Source organism: Acomys russatus, chromosome 27 (genome assembly GCF_903995435.1).
Source record: "Acomys russatus chromosome 27, mAcoRus1.1, whole genome shotgun sequence".
Lineage (NCBI taxonomy): Eukaryota > Metazoa > Chordata > Mammalia > Rodentia > Muridae > Acomys > Acomys russatus.
In genome coordinates, this window is record NC_067163.1 from 42,543,432 (window position 1) to 42,565,322 (window position 21,891).

At 38.3% G+C, this 21,891-nt stretch overlaps 1 protein-coding gene across 1 annotated transcript in view; it reads left to right on the top strand.

Moving 5' to 3' along the window:
• Positions 1-581: 581 nt before the first annotated feature.
• Positions 582-21,891, top strand: part of Gpm6a (glycoprotein M6A) — a 271,839-nt gene continuing 250,529 nt past the window's right edge. The window contains exon 1 of the mRNA XM_051169675.1: positions 582-749. Coding sequence (XP_051025632.1) covers positions 746-749 — 4 coding nt within the window. The 5' untranslated portion in view covers positions 582-745. The remainder of the gene's footprint in view (positions 750-21,891) is intronic.

The window sequence follows — 21,891 nt, forward strand, 5'->3', positions numbered from 1 at the left end:
GTAGCAGGGGGCCAACACCAGCCTTTCGTTGTCCAGGTGCCTGTTTGTCTTTTACTTTCAGGTGAGCTCTGCTTAGTGTGTGTGTGTGTGTGTGTGTGTGTGTGTGTGTGTGTGTGTATGTGTGTAAAAGAGATTGCCCAGTGTAAAGGAAAATTTGGCTTACTTTTGTTTTTAACATTCTTATTAAGAAAAAAAAAACATTGCATTAAAAACAACAGAAAAACTTAGACAATATTGAATAGTCTCATGTCACTGTCAATTTTTCTGAAATAATTTTTTTCTCCTGAGTACCTCACCCCATCATTATTTTGGGTAAGTGTTAACTCTTGGACTCCCGAGGTGCTGGGAGAATGTGTGTGTGTGTGTGTGTGTGTGTGTGTGTGTGTGTGTGTGTGTGTGTGTGTGTAGGGAACCAATGTATTTAGGAGGGAGACTTTTTTTGCACGTGGCTCTTTAGAAAGTGAAAGGGGTCAGGGTAGCAGGCCTCTGGGAGCTAGGCAACTGTGAAGCTGAGGGAACTAGGTTTCAATCACAAGAGGCAGGTGGAGAGAGGGAGGGGTCTGCGGGCCAGTGGAATTTCGCTGGGCCCAGCGGGACTGTCTCCGCTGGGAGGGGCCAGGCTGTCAGTGGCTGGGGCACTGGGAGCCTGAGCGCAGCTTGGACAAGTGGACTGCACGCAGCAGCGCCTGCCTGGTCTTTCACGCATCTCTGGGGGCCTCAGGAGAAGGGGGGAAGACTTTTGGATATGGGTGAGTGCCACGGGTTCCCAGGGACCCGCAGGGCTTGTGGGGGAAGCTGATGTTACTGAAAGTGAATGTTTGCAAGCCCATGATTGCGCCCATCTCCCATTGGCCATTGCCTCCTGCGCTTTTCTTTTGCGGCTGACTAGAGCCTGTCTTTGGACTTATTCTGGGAAGGAGGAGAGAGGGGAAAGCCGGCCTCAAAGGCAAAGAAAAAGTGTTTAGGGTGTCTGTTACTTTGGTGTACCTTGCTCAGGATAGTATCTGAGGAAATTTTGAAAAGAGAGAGATTAGGAAAAAGCAAGCGATTCCAGTAAGGAACAGCACCAGGACATGATTGTGGTTCAAGTCCAAGACGGTCAGGAGTAACGAAACTTACAAAACTTTCAGTTCTTAACAGGTTTGGGTGGAGGAGGACACTACCGAAGGGCGAGATTTGGGGACAGTTTCTAGTCCCCTGGGTAAAAGGAACGCCCATTTGCACAGAGGGTTTGAAGTTGTAGCTGAAAGCTTCGTTTATCCTTGCAAGAATCCTGGTAAATGAATGATCTAGTTAAAAAGACGCACCGAGTGGCTCAGGTCACCTCACGGTAGCTCTTGGAGCAGTTCAGCTTCGCTCCAGTTTCCTTGGAGTTCAGCAGCGCAGCTTGGCACACTTCCAAGAACTCTGTGGGGTGCGATGGAGGGGTGGAAGACTGGGTGTCCGTCCTGGAGCTACAAATCCAGCCTAAGAAGGAAGTGGCTTAGGGTGAGAAAAGTTCGTAAAACAGTGGAGAAGTGACCCACTATCTGGGAACTCGGTTGTGTTTGTTCAGCTTTTGCGTAAAGTGCTCGCACAATATTGCATTTCCACGGTTACTGACTAGTGATCCACCAGCAGCCGGGGATGTACTGTGCGAACGCCAGTGGACTCCCTGCTTCCGGTCCAAGTCCATTAGTCTCCCCTCCCCCCCCCCCCCCGCCGCTCCCTTGTCCTTTGTTATAAGTGATTTCACCAAGAGCAAAGGAGCCCTTTGGGCTGACATGCCCTTGTAGAAATTCCTAAATTCCCACAGGCTCAGCGTTAGGGGATGCTCTGACTACCAAGCAGTGTTGGTTTATACACACTGGCCAACTTGGAAGAAAAGAAAACAGAAAAGGCGAAGGACATTTTTGCCTATGAATGTTAGCTGTGATCAAGACATTAATAGTCTCTTCTTGCTTGACCCTGCAAGCGTCTTAGAAAAACTCATTTTTTAAATCCTTTGAATAAAAGTGTTGGGAATGATCTCCAGAATGGAGTCTAAATGGAGTATTTCTTTTTTAAATGGAAATAGTATTTTCAGGTTACAAAATAATACAAACAGCTTTCCCCATTCTCACAGAATGCAGGCTTTTAAAAATACATATAGTTGTATAGAATGCTAGCCCTGAAAAAGAGGGCTCTCTCTTAAATGAACCAAAATAACTGACTTGATGTACTCATGTAATTGACTATTAAAAAGATCAAGATGGTAATATTCAGAAAACACGACATTATTTACCTCGATCATTTTAAGCTTGAATTGGCTGGCCATCAAACGTTAAGTTTTTCTATTTAAAAGTTAATTATTTCTCTAGTTTGTATTTCTACACCATAAAGAAAATGATTGACTCTGGATTTTACTTTGATTCTCCTGGATAAATCACTAACCAAAAGTATAGCAAGTGCTGTGGCAGAAGGTGTGGGGTTAGTACCTGCATTTCTGGAGTAATCTGGAGTTTAACCTTCTTCCTTAAACATACTGTTCTCTCGGGAATGGATTCCATGTTTCTCTTGTATTTGAGACCACTTGAAACTTAGGTAGGTGTTAGTTACCTCCTGGGAAACAGGAAGTAGAGGAACCCACAGGTCAGGAAAAGAAACAAAACAAAAACAAGCAACCAGTGTACAGCAACAGAGAGTGAGAATCTGAAACCAAGACTCAGAATGGAAATTAAGAGAAACAACCCACAGGAAGAAAATTATTAAGAGAGCCAACAAGAGATGGCAGGAGGGAAGCAATATGCACAGAGGCTAGATAGAAAATACTTGATTATTGAAGTCATATCTCTCCTCTTCCTTTCTATTTACTTGTAAAAAAAAAAAAACCCTTCATTTCTTAATCCCTTTCTTATTTACAGGTGATAAGTTGTTAGCAACTCGGAAATGCACTTTAGATTGCTAGGATAAGAGAGAAAAGAATACAGAAAATGCTGGGCTCGCCCAGCAGGCTATATCTTTCTTTTCCTGGTGTCATGTTAATTGAAAATTAAGCCATGAGGTTGTGCTTTTAATTGCAACACACCCAGGAGACAGAGGCAGGCAGATCTCTGTGTTCAGGACCTGCCTAGTCTACGTAGTGAACTCCAGGACAGCCAGGGCTGCACAGAGAAACCTTCTCTCTCAGAAAAACCAAAGCAAAAGAAAAGAAACAAGGAAAAATGGTGCTGTGTGGATGAATGTAGTAATTGTTGATTGAGAACTTATCCTACCATTATGGAAGAGTAAGAGTAACTGGTCAGTCCAATAGCCTGAATAATTTATAGTCACCATATCTATAATGCACATTTCCTAATTCTCAAACAAAACAAAACAACCCAAATTATTTGTAACGTAGGGAAATTGAGACAAGGGGTCTGTTGGGTATTCCTTTTTCAGCAATATCCTTGATTTAGGTAGGAACACTTCCTTTTTGCCTCAAATTTCTCTGAAGAAAGGTTAGGAAGAAGTAGTTTATAAAAAAAAAAAATGCAGGGGTAAGTGTTTGTTAAATCACATCAATGTTTTAGCTTCAGGTTAACTTTAACTACCATTCCTGCTCTCCAAATGTGGGATTTCAAAGTCCAGTAAGACGTAGGTAAGAATATTTAAAATTTTTTCTCATATTAGTTATTCATTACTTAAATACATGTGTATTGATCTATTTTCTGTTTAAACAGTATTAAACATTGTTTAGTGCTTCGACACCTCATTACAGAACATTTTATGAAGGTGGTGGCACTAAACTTGATTTTGGAGAAGGCGGATGGTCTATAGAGAATAAGTGACCCTCTTAAAGCAGGAAGGAGGTAAGTCCTGGAGTAAGTCATGGAGCTGTTCAATAAAATGATCTTAGCTTTGAACAAAATCCCACAAAAAAAATTTAGAATTTTACAATAGCAAATAGGTAGTAGTAGAAAGTCTTTATAAAAACATTGGTGTTTAAGGAAGAAATATTGACTACAGCATTTAAAACAAATAATAAAATGGAAAAGATGTGTTGAATTATTAGCACAATCCTGGAATAATAGTTATATCCAGGCAAACCCAGCAACACTGGATGGAAGGCAAAAGGTGGATGGAAGATGTATCTACAAACTCATGCAATAGAATGCCAAAGAGAACAAATATATGCTCTGGAGAGATGAAAGCTTCACAATGGAGAGAGTAGTGGGACTCTCTGATAGCATGCTTAAAGGATAAAGCAGATGGCTTATTTCCTGGCTATTCTGAACAACTGATGAATTTCATTTTGAGGTGGCTGAGAGGTTAAGAGCACTGGCTGCTCTTTCAGAGGTTCTGAGTTCAATTTCCAGCAACCACATGGTGGCTCACAATGATCTCTAATGGAATCTGGTGCCCTCTTCTGGAGGTCAGACAGAACACTGTATACAAATCAATCAGTCAGTCAATCAATCAATCTAAAAAAAAAAAAAAAAGAATTTATGGCTAGATATTTAAATAACAGTGTTTAATAAGCTGTAGACCCATATTGAGAATATAATAAGGAAAAGTCAGAAGGAAAACAATCATGTAAAAGTTTCCAATCTTTAGTGGAAGACACACTTATTACGTAATGAGTTGATAACTCAGAAGAGACCATACAGGCAACACTACTTAAGGGGCAGGAGAGAAAGGATAAGTGGTATTAAGAGGAAAAAGGTACAGCCTACCAATTATGTACCAAATGCCCTAAATTAGAAGCTTGAAATGTGATACCACAAAATTCAGTAATAGATCAAAAGCTTTGACAACAGAGAAAAAGATCAGAATATATTTTTTCTGCTATTTACTAGCAAATAAAAATGGGATTGGTTAAAGATACTTAAAATTACCTTAAAACTGGACAAAAATAATATGTACTGTTTTCTTGAGCTTCTAAATTAATTTCACGGAGCAAGCAATACAATATAAGCAATTATGAACAATGCACAAGCAGCCGATGTTTAAAATAGGTCGCTCTTGCTTATCTTTGAAAATCTTCTATCCTCTTGCGTTTGATTACAGGGACTATAAATTTATGTAGCTCAGATTATTGTTCAGTAATAAATAGCTAGATATAAATCTGTGAATCTGATAAGTTCAAAATATTTTGTTCTTAAAAAATGTGTAATTGGGGCTGGAGAGATGGCTCAGAGGGTAAGAGCACTGACTGCTCTTCCAAAGGTCATGAGTTCAATTCCCAGCAACCACATGTTGGCTCACAACCATCTATAACGAAATCTGTACACATAATAAATAAATAAATCTTTAAAAAATATATATATATATTTAGCCGGGCGTGGTGGCGCACGCCTTTAATCCCAGCACTCGGGAGGCAGAGGCAGGTGGATCGCTGTGAGTTCGAGGCCAGCCTGGTCTACAAAGTGAGTCCAGGATGGCCAAGGCTACACAGAGAAACCCTGTCTCGAAAAAAAAAAACCAAAAAAAAGAAAAAAATGTGTAATTGTCTAGACTGTAGACTAATAGTCAATAGTGTTTATGTATCATTTACCTCTCTGGTATATTATAGTAACTATACCAATCTAATAACATTGTGAGCTAGATAAAGATAAATTAGTGCCATGTTGCTGTAAGTAAACTATTCTCCAAGTGAGTTTATTAAAACAGTTCCCTAATAACTCTCATGGCTCTTTGTGCTGTCAGCTGATCACTTCTTATATGCAGTCTTGAGCTGTTGCTGGATAATGCCAGTATCCAACCGTCTGAAGGCATCATCTAATTGGCAGACTGAGATAGCTCACAGATAGCTGGTGAAGGCATCATCTAATTGGCAGTCTGAGCTAGCTCACAGATAGCTGGCATCTGATAGTGTGTGTTGACTGAGTGTATGTTCACCTGTGGCCGTCTTTGGGGTTTTCTGAGAATAATGAAGGTTTCCAAGAAATAGCCTTCCAACAAGAGTGTTCTAAGACACACACAGGCTGACTTCCCATCAAGGAAGTGTCCCAGGATATGAGTTCTGCTGTATTTTGTTAATCACAAAGGTCAGAAACAGGGTGTCCAATTCAAGGTTAGAAAACCAGGCCTCTGAGCTAGATGTCAAGTACATGGTCGCTGACCTAAGGAAAGTAGGGACTACACAGAGCTGACGAATCCATCTCATTCTAAAAACAGATGCTTACAGATGTGATTCATCTTGCATTTACAACTAGATACTAGGTGAATGTCCTTGAAACACATATTGCAAGTGACTATATCTTCAGTTTAGAAATGGAAAGCTACCTAGCCAGCCACATCCAAATCTCACAGCAAAACTGAGTGTGGAAATTGGTGCTTGGGGGGAAATATCGTTGTTGAATTCTAGGTTATTTGAGGGTTGTCATGGGACCCTGTTGGCCAGCAACTCAATTAGATGCTACTCACTCCTGGAACTGGAAGCTTTATTTGGTGACGAGTGGTGTCCAGCTGGGACTGTCTCCACCATTGTTTGGTCATTTCATTTAAGGCCACCTTCTTATATGAATACATTTTAGGAAGTTTTTACTGTGTTATCTTTTCACACTACTCCTCAAATAGTGCTTTACTTTAGATGTTTTCCCCCATCTTCCTTCCCTCCTTTGTCCGTTCCTCTTTCTCTTCCCACTTGATCCTCCTATTTGTTTTTACTTTTAAAGATGGTGTCTCACTACGAGTTCTGGGTGTTCTGGAACTAAGCAAACTAAAGTGGCCTCTGATCCACAGAGATCCACCCACCAGTATTAAAGGTGTGTGCCACAGTGCCATGCTCTTTAAATCTAGTTTTGAAAGAAAAAATAAAGCCGGGTGTGCTGGCGCACGCCTTTAATTCTATCACGCCAGAGGTAGAGGCAGGTGGATCTATATGAGCAAGAGGCTAGACTTGTCTACAAAGCGAGTCTAGGGCAGCCAAGGCTACATAGAGAAACCCTATCTCAAAAAAATTTTTTTTAAAAAGTAAAAATAAATTCAAAATTCAAAATAAATTATGTATAAAAGTGTTTGGCAAATGAGGACTTCTCAATGGATTAATAATACAAACTTTATTGGTTGTATTATATTTATTATTCTTATGTTTTTAGAGTTAGCATGCATTAATTAGCAAGATTAAGTAGAAAGAGTACGTAATCTAAAATCAAGCTACTAAGTGAATCAACAGTGAATAAACATCTGATGGTTAAATCCTTATCAGAGAGCTGTCAGGAGGTAACCACTCATATCTCCTGTCTCTTATAATGTTGGTCTATTCTACTGTGCCTCACAGTTATAAGTTCCAGACTTAGGTCGAGAAGTCCATAGGCCCTAGTCAGCTTTGAAACACTGGAAACCAATAACTAAGATAATAAATAAAACAATAGATGCATCCAAAAGTGCTTCTGTTACAGCCAAGTGTCTTATCACAGCACACTAATCTTTTTTTGGCAGGAATTCCCATATGGTTTCCATCCTGACCTTCTAATAGTTAGCAGTCCTAAGGCTTTAGCACACAATTTGTCTTTTTTTTTTTTTTTTTTTTTTTTTTTTTTATAAATGCTACCTTTTATTTCTTTTATCCATATCAAGTTTGGATGAAATAAAAATAAAGCTGAAACCAACAAAACACCAAACACACAATATTCCCAGGAGTTAACAGAGATAACAATAGTTTTACATACACAGAGCTAAGTTTAATGTATTATTAATTTTTGCATTGTAATAATATATTATTATTAATATGTACTACAGTAAGTAAAACATTTTATTTTTATTTTAAAAATTGTTTTATTGTGTGCATGTAGGATGTATGTATCTAGACAGTAAACATGCCAAAGTGTGCATGTGAAGGGCAGAATCCAACTTTGTGGAAACAGTTCTCCCTTTTCACCTTTATATGTGGATTCAGCTATCATTGAATTCAAGGCATCAGGCTTGCACAGCAGCATCTTTACCTAATGAGCCATTTCTCTGGCCTGGTTGGTATTTTAATGAGTAAATTTGTATTTATTTTAACAGTCTAAACTTTTGAAGCACATTGCTATTTATATGTGTGGGGATTTTGGGCGTTTCATTTTGTGTATTTGGTTTACATTTATATATGTGAACACAAGAGAGTACCTCTGTCCTAGGGTAATTATAATGCTACAGGGATCAATTTACAATCATATAAATGATGTGTTAGCCACTGGTAATTCTCTCTGCTGCTACAGTCATAATGTGGTCCTATTCTTTAGATCCTGAGCAAAGATATCATTTTGTTATTATTTAAATATGAAAGTTGGATTTAGGAATGCTGTCAAATTAAATAAATGTTACTACAGATTTACATCTTTCTGGTATAATATTTTGACTTTGTTCTACTTTTAATGAAGAAAATCTTAAATGTCAAAAGTGCTAAATGGACTTAAGTTTTCAAATCAATTTGGAAGGCATATTTTTATTTAGTAGATAATAAAAATAAAAATAAAATAAGCCTATTCTATGCTCCATTCTCTCTTTGACAAGACGACAACACTGAATACTTGGGGAGTTCTTTACATTCCTTTTTTAGTCACTAGACTAAATGGTACAAAAAGAAGGAGTGACCATGTACTAGGCATGCATAGGGTGTATGATAAGGCTATCTGTCACCGCCATCCCGCTAACATGATTGCCGTCTGCAGTAAGAGCTAAAATGAAGGAAAATATTTTATTTGTTAACTGGATGTCAGAAAGCAACTTCAGTATGAAGTCTCTGGAGAGGAAAATAACAGAATGGTTTGTATCTAGGTGTGTACATAGTCTTAACATAAGAATCACTGGGGAAAATTAGTCTTAATTTTATTCATATAACAGTTTCTTTAATTGATATCCATTCACCGATTATAATAAATATAACCTAGCTCAAGTAGGCTGAGACATAAAGTGACACTGTAAAAAGTTAAAAAAATTAAAAAATCGGATCACATGTCTCATTATGTATGTAATATTGTACATGAGGCCACTAACTATTCCATAGTAAGAAAGAATTTCTCCCAGCAAAAAACATCCTTTTGGATTCATTTTAGTGTTGCATTGACTGAAAAGGGAACAGGTGCCTCTAAGAACGAACCCATGCTCACTTTGGTTGTAAACACAGTGACATAATGAGAACTATAGAGTAAGAATAATTTCCATCATTAGAGCGTGCCTGTTTATTGAGATAAAGAAAAAGTGCACACAGGGAACCATGTCATTATTTCGAAGATTTAGCTGCAGAGATAGTGATTAATGTAATAGTTTATTAAAAACATTGGCTAAGAGTGGAAGGGTCTATAGAGGTTATAGTCACAATGAGCTTTATGAAAGAGCACTTTGAAGAGGAACAGGGTGGCTTGTGACTTTCTCAGGAGCTGAAATAGCCCATCGAGAGCAGCAAAAACATCCTTGGGTGTGGGGTGCGCATGCACTGGGACACATCTGAATTTGCTTTCCTTTCAGCTGTTGCTCAAAAAAGTACTACATTTTATCTGCTAAATTTTTCATCCTCTGGAAAGGTATGTGGTACCACACCCTAGCCAGAATTTTATAAACAAAGTAAAAAGGGCCCTGGCAGGGAGCTGAGCAGCGGTTCAACTAACCAACAGTGTCTCATCCTTCCTGTTCCCTGACCCTGTCATCCCAAATCTAGACTTTCCCTCATCTGCACAGCCACCCTACCAGACCTACTGTAGCCTGTCCAGAGTTCTGCCCTATACAGAGCATATGGCCAACCCACAGCTTTTTAAAAATTATCTTCAATTTTAAGTTTACAGCATTAAATGAGGTTCGTTATAGCATTTTAAACACATTTTAATTGCATTTTGTTCTTATTTCTCCCTTTTCCCTCTAGCCTCCTGTTCTTTCTCCCCTCCCTTGGCCTCCCCTTTTTTCTTCCTTCAGTTACCTCTCTACTGCTGCTTTCATGACCATGCAGTTTTAGCATCGCTGAGAGAGAAAGCTGTCCCATCAGATTTTGTTACAAATAGAATAACAAAACGGATACTAGAAATTATATGACCACATACATTTTTTTTCTGGTGTAAAAGAGGTTTATTGGATATTAGGAGAAGTGAGATCCTCGGGAAGGGGTTAGATAAAGTGAGTGAGCCATGAGGGCAGAGGTGGGGGCAGAGAAAGAGCTAAACAGTGGGAACAGAGAGAGGGAGAGAGGGAGAGAGGGAGGGAGGGAGGGAGGGAGGAGAGAGAGAGAGAGAGAGAGAGAGAGAGAGAGAGAGAGAGAGAGAGAGAGAGAGAGAGAGAGAGAGAGAGAGAGAGAGAATGTGGGGAGCAGAGAAAGCCAGAAACATTCTTTTATTGGCTAGAATAAGCCAGGATGACATTCCAATGAGAAAGTGGAAGAAATCACCAAGTATAAGAACAAACTGAAAATATTCTCAATTATGGTGATTTCCAGTTAATTAAACCCTATATCACATCCCTGCAACGAAATAGAATGATTTAGAATACTTTCTGTTGGCCCAGTTGCTCAAAGTTGGTGTGATCACGCATTTATAGATCTTCCCTGACTTCTTGCCACCTGACATGGTCCTCATGGAGGATGTATCAGATGTATCATTTATGAAGACTGTGGTACCAGGCTGACCCCATGTATACATAGATCTTCTAAACAGGGTTTCAAGTCTAGCTATATCATTATGGTGATCCGATTTGAAATTTAGAGCATCTAATCTAGAGATGTAAAGACTAATTAAAAATTAAGTAATGTATCCTATTTAATTATTGAGTATAACTTAATAGAATATTATAATGGCCAAATTAAGTTTTAAAATATAAACTTTAAATGTTTTGGTTGCACATAAATATGGTATATTTCAGTGTCCATAAGGATAGCAAATCAACAGATTGTTTATATTGAGTATTGTGAAAAATTCATTCTGTTCCACTGGGCTTAATAGTCTAATATATGTGTGATTGACTTGATATGAAGGGAAGAGAGAAAGAACCCCCTTTATTTGTAACTTAATTTTTACAGCCTTACCTTTAGGTCTCTAGAATCCTGAAACCCTGTTCCAGTCTCTTTTCTTTTGTTTTCCTAGTTTCTCCTTCCTGGGACACTTCTTGGCTTTTATAACTCAGATAGCACATGCTTGAAGAAGGCTATAATCCTTGGGGTTGAAAAACTCATCCAGTTCTCACCTATCTTCCACGTAAGGGACTGATTCAAAACAGCGTAATTAAAACAAAATGCGGCACAACATAATTAAAACAATGCATTCTGAATAGGTAATTTAAAAAGTAATTGAGTATTTGTAATTATGCCTTTTTCACTTGTCCCTGACTTCTTGTGTTAATATGTGGTGTTATGTGCAGATGAACTTCAAATGCAGTTATGTACAGGGCATATGTCACTAACAAAATGCAGGATTTTTCCGTGTGATCTTCTGTTTCCTGCAAGGACTACAGAACTGAGGTCCAAGTGGCTTTTTGTTTTCCTCAAGTTGAGTCCTTCTGTTTTCTTTGTCACCGGCTTTCATCCTCTGTCCCAGTGGCTGTAGCTCACTGTTTATTTATTGCCTGTTTAGTATGGAGAAACACCCAGCCTTCAACACTGACAACAAATCAGAGTAATGAGCGTAGCCCATCACGCTACACTGGGTATCATCTTTGCCTGTTAGGCTCTTGGCTGGTTTTGCTATACTTGACTACCCTCAAAGTTTGGGAAATCTGACTGTGGGTTGTTATTTTCCTATTTTTATTAACACTTGCCAAAGCTTTTGTCGTGCATCTTTATACTAAGGGCAGCTTCTGGGTCAAATTTTAGTTTTGATCACTGAATCTTTAGAAGGGGGGAGCTAAGGCACTGACACAGCCAGCTCCTTTTCAGTGTTGGCAGTGGATGCTGATTAGCTGTGCACTAGTTGTTGAAGTCATAGCAACAAGTCCCACTTACTCTCTTTTAGGCATCTCAATTAAGTTTCTTTGCGTTTTGGAAATGTAAGTGCAAAAAAGTTTCGTCTCTTGGAGAAAAAGAGTATGTTCAGGAGAACAATTTCATAGAGTTAATTAGGAATTCCTTTCTAATGTCCATTTCTGAATTGGTAAGCTAGGAATTATTTGTACTCTTTCATTTTCATTTTCTTCTTATTTCCAGTTTTTATATAATAGGCTTTTGATGGACTTAATCTTTTAATTTCAAACTGACTATTTGCCAAGATTCTGGATGCCATTGCTGAGCTACCAAGCTAAGTATATGCATCAAAAACCAGAGGACAAACAATAAAGTTTGCCACTGAGGCAACAGATACCACATTGTGTTTTCAACAAAGGCGCAGGACAATTTGTACTCAATAAAATTATTCTGAAAGACAAACATGAATTTAAGAAGACATCTTATTTTTATTTTAAATTTACTACAGTAAAACTGGATTAAAGTAGTTTTTTTACTCTTGCAAAAATGACAAATGATTGTAATTCCTGTCTATATAAAAACTTTATGTCATAAGATTATAAAGTTTAGGCTTTTCTCATGGAGAATAATGTAGAAAAAAGGTTATATTGTCTTTCTTTCTCAAGGAATTAAACAGCTCTTTTTTTTTCAAGACAGGGTTTCTCTATGTAGCCCTCTGTCCTGGAGCTTGCTCTGTAGACCATGCTAGCCTCGAACTCACAGAGATCTGCTTGCCTCTGCCTCCCAAGTGTTGGGATTAAAAGTGTGTGCCACCACCACCCAACTTTAAACAGTATTTTATGTAATCTAATCCATTATTTTCTTAGTCAATGAAAAATTTAACTTTCCTTGGTGAATGTGTTTCATATTGGTTGAACATTTTTCTGAATATATGTTCGTGATATGTATGCATATGTATATGCATATATGCATACATGTGTGAGTGTGTATGAGTGCAGACACATTCATATCAGCACATGTGAGTGAAGGTCGGAAAAGAACCTCAAGTGTCAGTCCCAACCTTTCACTTTGTTTGAAACAGGCATTTTTGTTGTTGATTGATTGATACACATACTAAGTCTCATTTCTTTATAACAACAATGGAATAAAAGGTATGTGTCACTGTGCCATGACTTCACTAGCCCTGAGTAGTTAGCTAGATTTCAGTACCAGATACGACTTCTCTCTTGTTGAACAGTGGGATCATAAGTATAATTGGGGAGCTGTTGGTTACTACCAAGGTGTGTGTGCCACTATTGCACCTTGAGCTCTTGTGCTGGTCATTTTTATGATTCATAGACATCACAGCTGGGCAGGACTGTTGCCGTTTCCCTCCTTTGTAAGCTTGCATGGCACTTTCTGGTACTATGAATGAGGTGTTCTCAAGGAAGAGGCATTCAAATCAGTTCCTCTGGGACCTGTGCCTGAAGTGGATGGTGTCTCCATTCAAAATCTTTGCTAAATGTGTCCAGTGGTTTTACTCATAGCCATTTAGATTTGGAAAACAACTCAAGTTTCACCAGACCAGTGAATGGATTACCACACTTTGTGGCTGCCACCCAGGGGGATTCTACTCAACAGTAAAAAAGGAAGAAACTAATGCCAGTGCAACATAGATACATCTCATATATATGTTAAGTCAAAACATCCAGATAATCAGGGATGTCAACCCACTTACATAACATTAGAAAGTACAACTTTGTAACAATAAAAGGTATCAGTGACTAGCAGAAGCAAGAAAGAAGCAAGGTGATTTATTTAAAGTAGCAATGCCAAAATAAAACATTGTTTCTCTAAGTTTGAAAGATTGAAAGTTATTTTTAGAATAAAATTTGTGTACACTTCTGTTTTTATTCTTTCCATTTTTTCCAGTTTCATCCATTATATGAAATGCATTAACTATTAGATACAGTAGAAGAGAGATTTTTGCAAACTACTTTCAACTAAGATAATCTTTAATTCAATCAATAAGAAATAAAAATTTCAGTTTATTTTGTACTAAAAATGGATTACTTTTGAAGTAACAAATATTTGATTACCTTTTAAATGGTAAATGATAACAAACAAAAATTCTTTTGAGTGATTTGCTGACATTCTGGTTGCGAGGGACCCTATGAACCTTAACTCTTAAGGCCTCATATGTACGGCATCCTTTCCAGTGGTCACTTTACTGCACTTATTGCTGGCTTAATATATTTTATCATATATATTTATCATATATTTTATCATATATACCATCTTGCTGAAATGTGAAAATGCCATCATATTTCTGAATTTTACCCATTAGTGCAATTATTATTATATCCCATCCAACGAATCCAATGATCATTTTAAGAACTTCGATTTAATTTGGGAGAACAATTATGCATTTACTAGAATACTCAAGTTAGAGGAAATCAATCATATATATGAAAGATAATAATAGGATCTGTCTCAGAAAGTAAAAGAGACTGATGTATTCTGGGCTTCAAGTAACACTGGCATTTTTAAAATAACCCTCTGAACATAATTAAATCATCTTACTCAGTATACAAGCCTTGGTTGATATTTAAAACTAAGTGGTATAAGCTTTATTATTTGCTGAAACGATACAACTGATTATAGCTAAAGTGCTAAATTACATAGCTGCAAAGGTAGCTACTGGGAGCAGCTGTGTAATTCTGAAGGCAAGAATCAGATGTCTTTTATAGTATTGCCACCGGTGCTACCAATATTGCTGTTTGTGGTAATAGCATTGCTATAACCGAGATTTCTAGTTTTTATTATTTGTGCCTGGTTTTTAATAACAATGCAGATAAAGTAAGGCTATTTGTAGTATATTAATAATTAGAAAATCACTTCTATTTTCCACAAGATATATGAGGTAAATTTCATTCTCTTTGTCTTGTATTTTCCCGCTGAACTTTTGTAGTTCCAGTTTTATTTGAGTGTCATTAATAACTCAGGACCTGCAGAAGTAAGGGTTTAATAGGATTGATATTTGCTTTTGATCATGGTTTTGAATTAAGCTGCTAAACTTAAGAACAGAATTATTAACTCCATTGACATGCACATTCTACTTATACCACAGCATATAGAAAAGGAGTTTACATAACCCCATATGCAATGTTTTGATTAGACATTCAGCAGTATAAATTTGGTGCCTGCTTGAAAAAAAAATCAGTTATTCATATTAAGATAGAATTGAGGGGAATTTTTTTTGCTGTTTATAGACTAGTGCTTTATAAAACTGTAAATTTTATATGATTGTAGAATTTGTTTCTTAGAGAAAACTAAATTTTCTTCAAACCCTTGATTCTGACCAAACTGATATTTAAATTAATAGAAGACTAACTAACATCTGCTGTGGGTTAAGGTCAGATTTATTGGGAGAGCATAAATAGTTCTGTGCTTCAAGTATGTAATTCTTGACCTGAGTTGACAGTTTTACACTTTACATAAGTTCAGATGAAACAGGTGATGTAATAGATTTGACACCATGTCTAGTGGGAGTCGGTGTATAGACTAGCAGGGATTCCCACTTCTTACTGTACATCAGAACCAACTGGGGAACCTTTAAAATAAGACCTTTGGCTCCTTCATAGAGATGTAGCTCCAGTTGGTTCAAATTAATGCGCAGACATGAGTGTTTTTAAGAGTTCAGTACCGGAATCCAATATGCCACCTAGATTGAGAATGTTTGACTTAGACACAGGGTAAGTGTGTTTGGGGGTGATCTAGTCTCAGGTTCTTAGTCATGCCAGCAATGTCAGTGATGTGTTCCATCTTGTCAGGTGGGTCTTAAGTCAAATCAGATATTGGTTGGTTATTCCCACAAGTGTTGTACCACTGTTGCACTAGCGTATCTTTCAGGCAGACCGTCACTGTAGATCAGAGGGTTTGTGGCTGGGTTGGTGTTTATGTTTTGTCTTTGGGAGTATTCAGAGGTACCTACCTTCCTGTACCACACGTAGCAGCACTGTAGGGCTGAAGGCTCTACGTAGGCACCAGGTCCACTTCTGCATATTCAATGAGTTCTGTAGGTGTTGTCTTTAGGAAGAGAGCCTTATCATAGTTTTATGGAGAGCAATCTAGAGTCTTGGTAATAGTCTGGGTTTTTTTGTTTTTGTTTTTGTTTTTGTTTTTTTTTTGGTGGTGGGAGGTTCCCATAAGACCCCTTTGGCCAACAACTCAATTAGATATAACCCATCTCTGGGACTGGAAGCTTCATTTGATGACAGATAATGTCCAGCTGGGGATCTGTCTCCCCCATTAGTTGCCAATTTCATTTAGGTCTTTATCACATATGTATATGTTTTAGGAAGTTTCTTCTGTATAAGACTTTCATACTACCCCCCCCCCCCAATGGCCCTTATTTTTAGATGTATGCCTCTATATTCCCTCTCATATGCCCATTTCTTTCCCTTCCCCACTTGATTCTTCCATTCCAGCCTCCTGCTCATTTACCCATATCTATCTATTTTATTTCCCTTTATAGAAAGATCTATTTGACCGTGTTCCTGGCCCAGTTCATTAGTCTATTCCGAACCTCTATTGTTTTATGGATTGTAGCTTGGTTAACATTGACTTAACAGCTAATGTCTACATATAAGCAAATACATATCATAATTTTATTTCTGATCCTGGATTACCTCACTCAGGATGATTATTTTTCCATTTCCAACCTTTTGCCTGTGGTTTTTGTGATTTCATTTGTTTTAACCTTAGTACTCCATTGTGTAAATGTACCACATGTTCTTTACCTGTTCATCTGTTGAGTATTCTAAATAGAGCAGCAATGAACATGGTTGAGCAAGTATTTCTCTCGTAGCATGAAGCATACTTTTGGTTTATGACCAAGAGTTGTATACTGACTGACTCCCAACTTTCTGAGGAATTAGCACACGGATTTTCATAGTAGTCATACAAGTTTGCACTCCCACCAGTAATCCACATCTGCACTAGCACGAACTGTCACTTGTTTTATCGATGCTAGCAATTTTGATAGGTGTAAGATGAAATCTCAAGGTAGTTTTGATTTGCATTTCCCTGATGACTAGAATGATGAACATTTCTTTAAGTGTTTCTCTGTCATTTGAGTTCTCTCTAGTGAGAGTTCTCTGTTAAGATCTGAACCCAATCTATTCTGACTAAGAATCTTGATGGGTATAGAAGTCTGGGCTGCCATCTGTGGCCTCATCTTTCAGGCCCCTCTCTGTCTTTTAGAGTCTCCATTGGGAAGTCAGATGTTATTCCAAAAGGACTGCCTTACTATGTTACTTAGTCTTTTCCCCTTGCAGCTTTTACTATACTTTCTTTGTTATGTATATTTAGTGTTTTGATCTTTTTTTGTCAAAGGGAATTTCTTTTTAGGCCCAATCTACTTCTGTATGCTTTTTGTGCTTTGATAAACAACTCCTTCTCTAGGTGAAGGAAATTTTCTTCTATGATTTTCCCCCTTGTTTTGTTTTTCGAGACAGGGTTTCTCTGTGGAACAGCAGTAGTGGACTCATTTTGTAGCCAGGCTGGCTTCAAATTCACAGAGTTCCTCCTGTATCTGCCTCTTAGAGTGCTGGGATTATAAATGTGTGCCACCATGCCTGGCCTTTCTTCTGTGATTTTGTTGAAAATATTTTCTGTGGCTTTGAAATGAATTTCTTCTTCCATTGTACCTATTACACTTAGATTTGGTCTTTTCATAGCATCCAGGATTTCCTGGATAGTTTGTGACTCCTTAGAACTTCCTGTATTTAACATTTTCTTTTAAAAATTATTTTTAGCTTTTACATATACATACAGATAAGTACAATAAACTACATACAGCAAGAAGAACCACAAAACAATCAGGAATTATATAAATGTTACATTCATAGTGTTTTGGCTCTTTGTATTTGGCAGCCTTGAAGAAAACATCTTTCCTATCTTGGTGCATGTAAAATTCTGAATGTAAATCAATATCTATCATATCTCATCTCTATCAGCTCAAAATGTCTGTCTAGACCTAAAAACAACTTATCCCCTAAACACCTAAGCTTAATTGTTAAACTAAACAATCTGATCTTCAACTCCATCAGAGACTTGACAAGGAATAAAATTAATTATCTTTACTGAAATATCCATTTATTCTATTATGTCTTCAATGTCTGAGGTTCTATCTTTCATCTCTTGTATTCTTTTGGTGAGGCTTGCCTTTGAGATTCCTGTTCATGTTCCTAAATTATTAATTTCCAGATTCCTTTATTCCTTTTTTTAACAGGTGTGTAATGCAATTTGATCACTTTTATTTCTTTTGTTTTTAATAATATTTTTATTGATTCTTTATGAATTTCACATTATTCTCACCAATCATACTCATTTGCCAGTCTTTCCATGTCTGACCTCCAATCTTGTGACCTCCCCCTCCAAAAAAATAAATAAATAAAAAGAAAAAAATACTCATTAGTGCATAGGCAAACTCTCAGTGGCCTGCCCCTTAAGTAGAGCTGCCAGTCCCCTCCTGTATCCAGTCTAAAAGCCATCAATTTTGGAGTGCTAACACCAGCATTTTTTTGGGGGGGGGTTGAGACAGAGTGTCTCTGAATAAGCTTGGCTGTCCTGGACTCACTTTGTAGACCAGGCTGACCTCAAACTTACAGTGATCCACCTGCCTCTGCCTCCCTGAGTGCTGAGATTACAGGCATGTGCCACCACACCCAGCAACATCAGTATTTTTATTACACTTCTAAAGAGTTTTATTTGATGGCTTTCTGTTTATGCTGTGTTGGGAGAGGTAAGGGTTGTCACACTTTCATGTCCCCCTTTTTTCCCCAACATTGTGTCTGCTGTCACCAATATCATTACCAAAGTAGCTTCCTTGATCTTTACAGTCAGCAGGAGCACAGATCATGATTTCTGGCAACAGCATGGGCCATAAACACAGTCCTCTGCTTCAGTAGGACCACCGACCCAAACAAGGCCCTGGGAGATAGCCTGGATCACGGACATCACCTAGTCCTCAAGTGACATTCACAGGCCACTCACAACAAACTTGTCATCACTACCATTGTGTTTCCAGTTCTGCCTATTTCCACAGGTCACTTACCACTCTGTTTTCCAATGTTTCCCATCTCTCCACCGCACAAATGAGATGGCCTTGTTTTCATAGATTTTTTAAAAGGGATTTATTCATTTCCTGTTTATTGACCTCTATCATATTCACAGAGATTATCTTAAGGTCCCTGTCTTTTGCCTCAGCTATGTAGCAATAGTGCAAGCCTACTATTGTAGGGTTATTATTGTCCGTGCTGTTATTGTGTTTTTATGTTGACATTTCAGCATCTTGGTTTGGGAAGATTGAAATTCTAGGTTTTGATATCTGGTCTTGTCTTTGTTGGGTAGGTGTTTGTTTCCTTGGGTTCTACTCTCTCTGGTTCTTAGGGGAGTGTGATGGCTGTGTGTTGCCTGGTAGAAAATTCTTCCTGATATTTGTGGCCACTGGAGATTCTGGGTCAAATGTGTTTCTTGGGACTGGAAGCTGACAGTTAGGAATTGGGTTGGACTAGAGGAGGGTGGCTAAGAAGGTCTGGAGAAGAGAAGAAAGCAGGATGTTTTTATTAGTATTTGCTTAGTCACTTAGCAATAGGGACATAAAGTGAGGAGAGGCCACAGCGTGTAGTCTGCTAAAGAGCTGGGCACTGGACTCTGGGATGTGATAAGGAGACTGGCTATCTGAAGCTCACCTACCTGCTTAGCTGGCTTACTTGGTTTTCTGGCAGGCTAGCGTGGTGCTGGCGTTGCCTGTTGGGATAAGAAGATGAGTGGGAAAGAAGGTTGGAGGAGATCCGCATGGTCAGCTAGAGATGAGAGCAGAGAGTAGGGAGAGGTCACGACAGGCGTTCAGCTCGAGGATGAGCATAAAATCAGGAGATTAGAACCGGAGGGGAGGAGTATGAGGTGAGGACCTGCAATTAGCCTGTCTGCTTCCCTGGCCTAAGTGACCTGTGGGTTTCCAGGGAATTCCTGCTGGAGTTGAGGGTTGAGATAAAGCAAGAAGATGAGGCAAGGAAATTTGGAAGCGAAGATTTCTGTGATACCCTGGTGTTGGGAATAGGGGGAAGAAAGGCTGTAGTAGGTAGTCTGCTGAAAATAAGACTTGGGGATTAGATTTGGGGGAGCGGAGGGGTGGGTGATCTACAATTAGCCTACCTGCTTGCCTGGCTGAAGTCTGAAACAGTATTTACACCAATTAGGGTTCAAGTGACCAAATGCTAAATTAGAGGAGTGCAATTTGGAATCCTTCCTCTATGAATATAGCTCTTACAAATCACATACAAGGTTTGAGTTCAAGCCTCCACACTACCAAAAGATAAAGATCAAGTAATATTTCAATATAATGCCTGTAATTCTGAGTGCTTGACTATTTCTAATAGGATAGAACTATTAGAAACGCAGACCCGGGGGGGGGGGGTTGTATCTTAAAATGGTAAGAAGTTTGGGCTTCTTTTGTTGCTATGTTCCCGTGTATATAGTCCCTAAACCACTGCTAATTGAATACCTGTCATCTAACTACTATGGGCCGAACACTATACTAGATGCTGAAATAATGATATTCAAGCCATACATGTTTCAGGGCTGAAGATATGGATCAGTTAATAGTGAGTTTTTGCTGCTTTTCCAAAGGATCTAAGTTTGGTTCCCAGTACCCACACATTGGATGACAACAGTGCCAGGGGACTCATACCTTCTTCTGACCTGTGAATACATCACCACCCCCCAACACACACATGAAAAAAGAAGCTCATTCTGTCTCCATCAAAACTAAAAATATTCACAGGCTAATGGAGAGACATGCAAATAGATAGTTGAAAACCAAAGAATGGAATTTACAAGACCAATATATATTATTGGTCTTGTAACCTTATTACTCAAGATTACTCAAGTTTGGAATGAAGACACATGATCTGGAAAGCCGAGTCAATGGTGTTAGTTTCTTTGCAAACAAGAGTTTCCAGGACCTTGTCTTTGGCCAGTTTATGAGATGGGACTCAGACTTATGCACAAGCGGAGTCCATCGTGTGAGGAGATGCTGGTATAGGCTGGAGCTGCTGGGTGGTAGAAGAAAGCCAGGTGTGAAGATTGCATATAAAGAGGTAGAAGATTGCAGAATAAAGCAGGCAAGATTGACTGGTGAGTGAGGAAGAGTGTTGGTGTGTAGGGAGAGGCATATGGGGGCTATAAGTAGTGTCTATGGCCTTATGTTGAGCAGCTTTAAATTCAGAAAGCAGACAAAGTTATGCTATTTAACACATGATATTTGGGAAGGTAATGTGGGTGAACAAGAAAGAAACAAAACAACGAAGTATCTACTTGGTATGCTTTTCCAGGAGTACAAATTACTAGTAAACTTCTAATGATAAGTAAGATTTATGAAATAAACCAGCGAAAACAGTGTAAACCTTCCCATAATGATGTGTTAAATTTGGAAAAGTAGAGGTGGTGGATGTATGGACAGGAGTGATGTTTATTTGGATGATCAGACTGGGAGAAATGGAATGTTTCATATTTCTTGACCCTCCTTAGTGATTTCACTGCTAACGAACATCTCCACCCATAGAATGAGTGAACAGAGGAGTTCATGCAAGCCTTCAGAACAGATGGACTGAGGAGTAATGAGCAATTTTTTAAATGGCAATTTCCATTTGCAGTGTGGTTTGGGATTCACTGAAAATTTCATTTATTCATCTGTCCCAAGATTTCATTAGCATGTATGATTGAGTCAAATTGATTTTAATTATTTAGTTGACCCTTTTAATTACCTCATTTTGCCTCTGATAATGTGTAAGCTCCCTGCAAATTTATAATGTGACTACATCAAAGCAGCCGTGTCTCCAGTAAGACAAGCCTGCCGATAACCACAGCAGTGCAAGCCACAAAATCGTTTTCTGAGGCTTTGGGAAGTTCATTTGGGGATTGGATGAAATAAAAATAATTTCTTGATTCATATTGTACTTTTAAAGATTAAACTTCTCTTTTTTTGTATAATCACCATTTAAGTGGGTTGCTTTAGTTATGAAGATCAAACATCGACATGT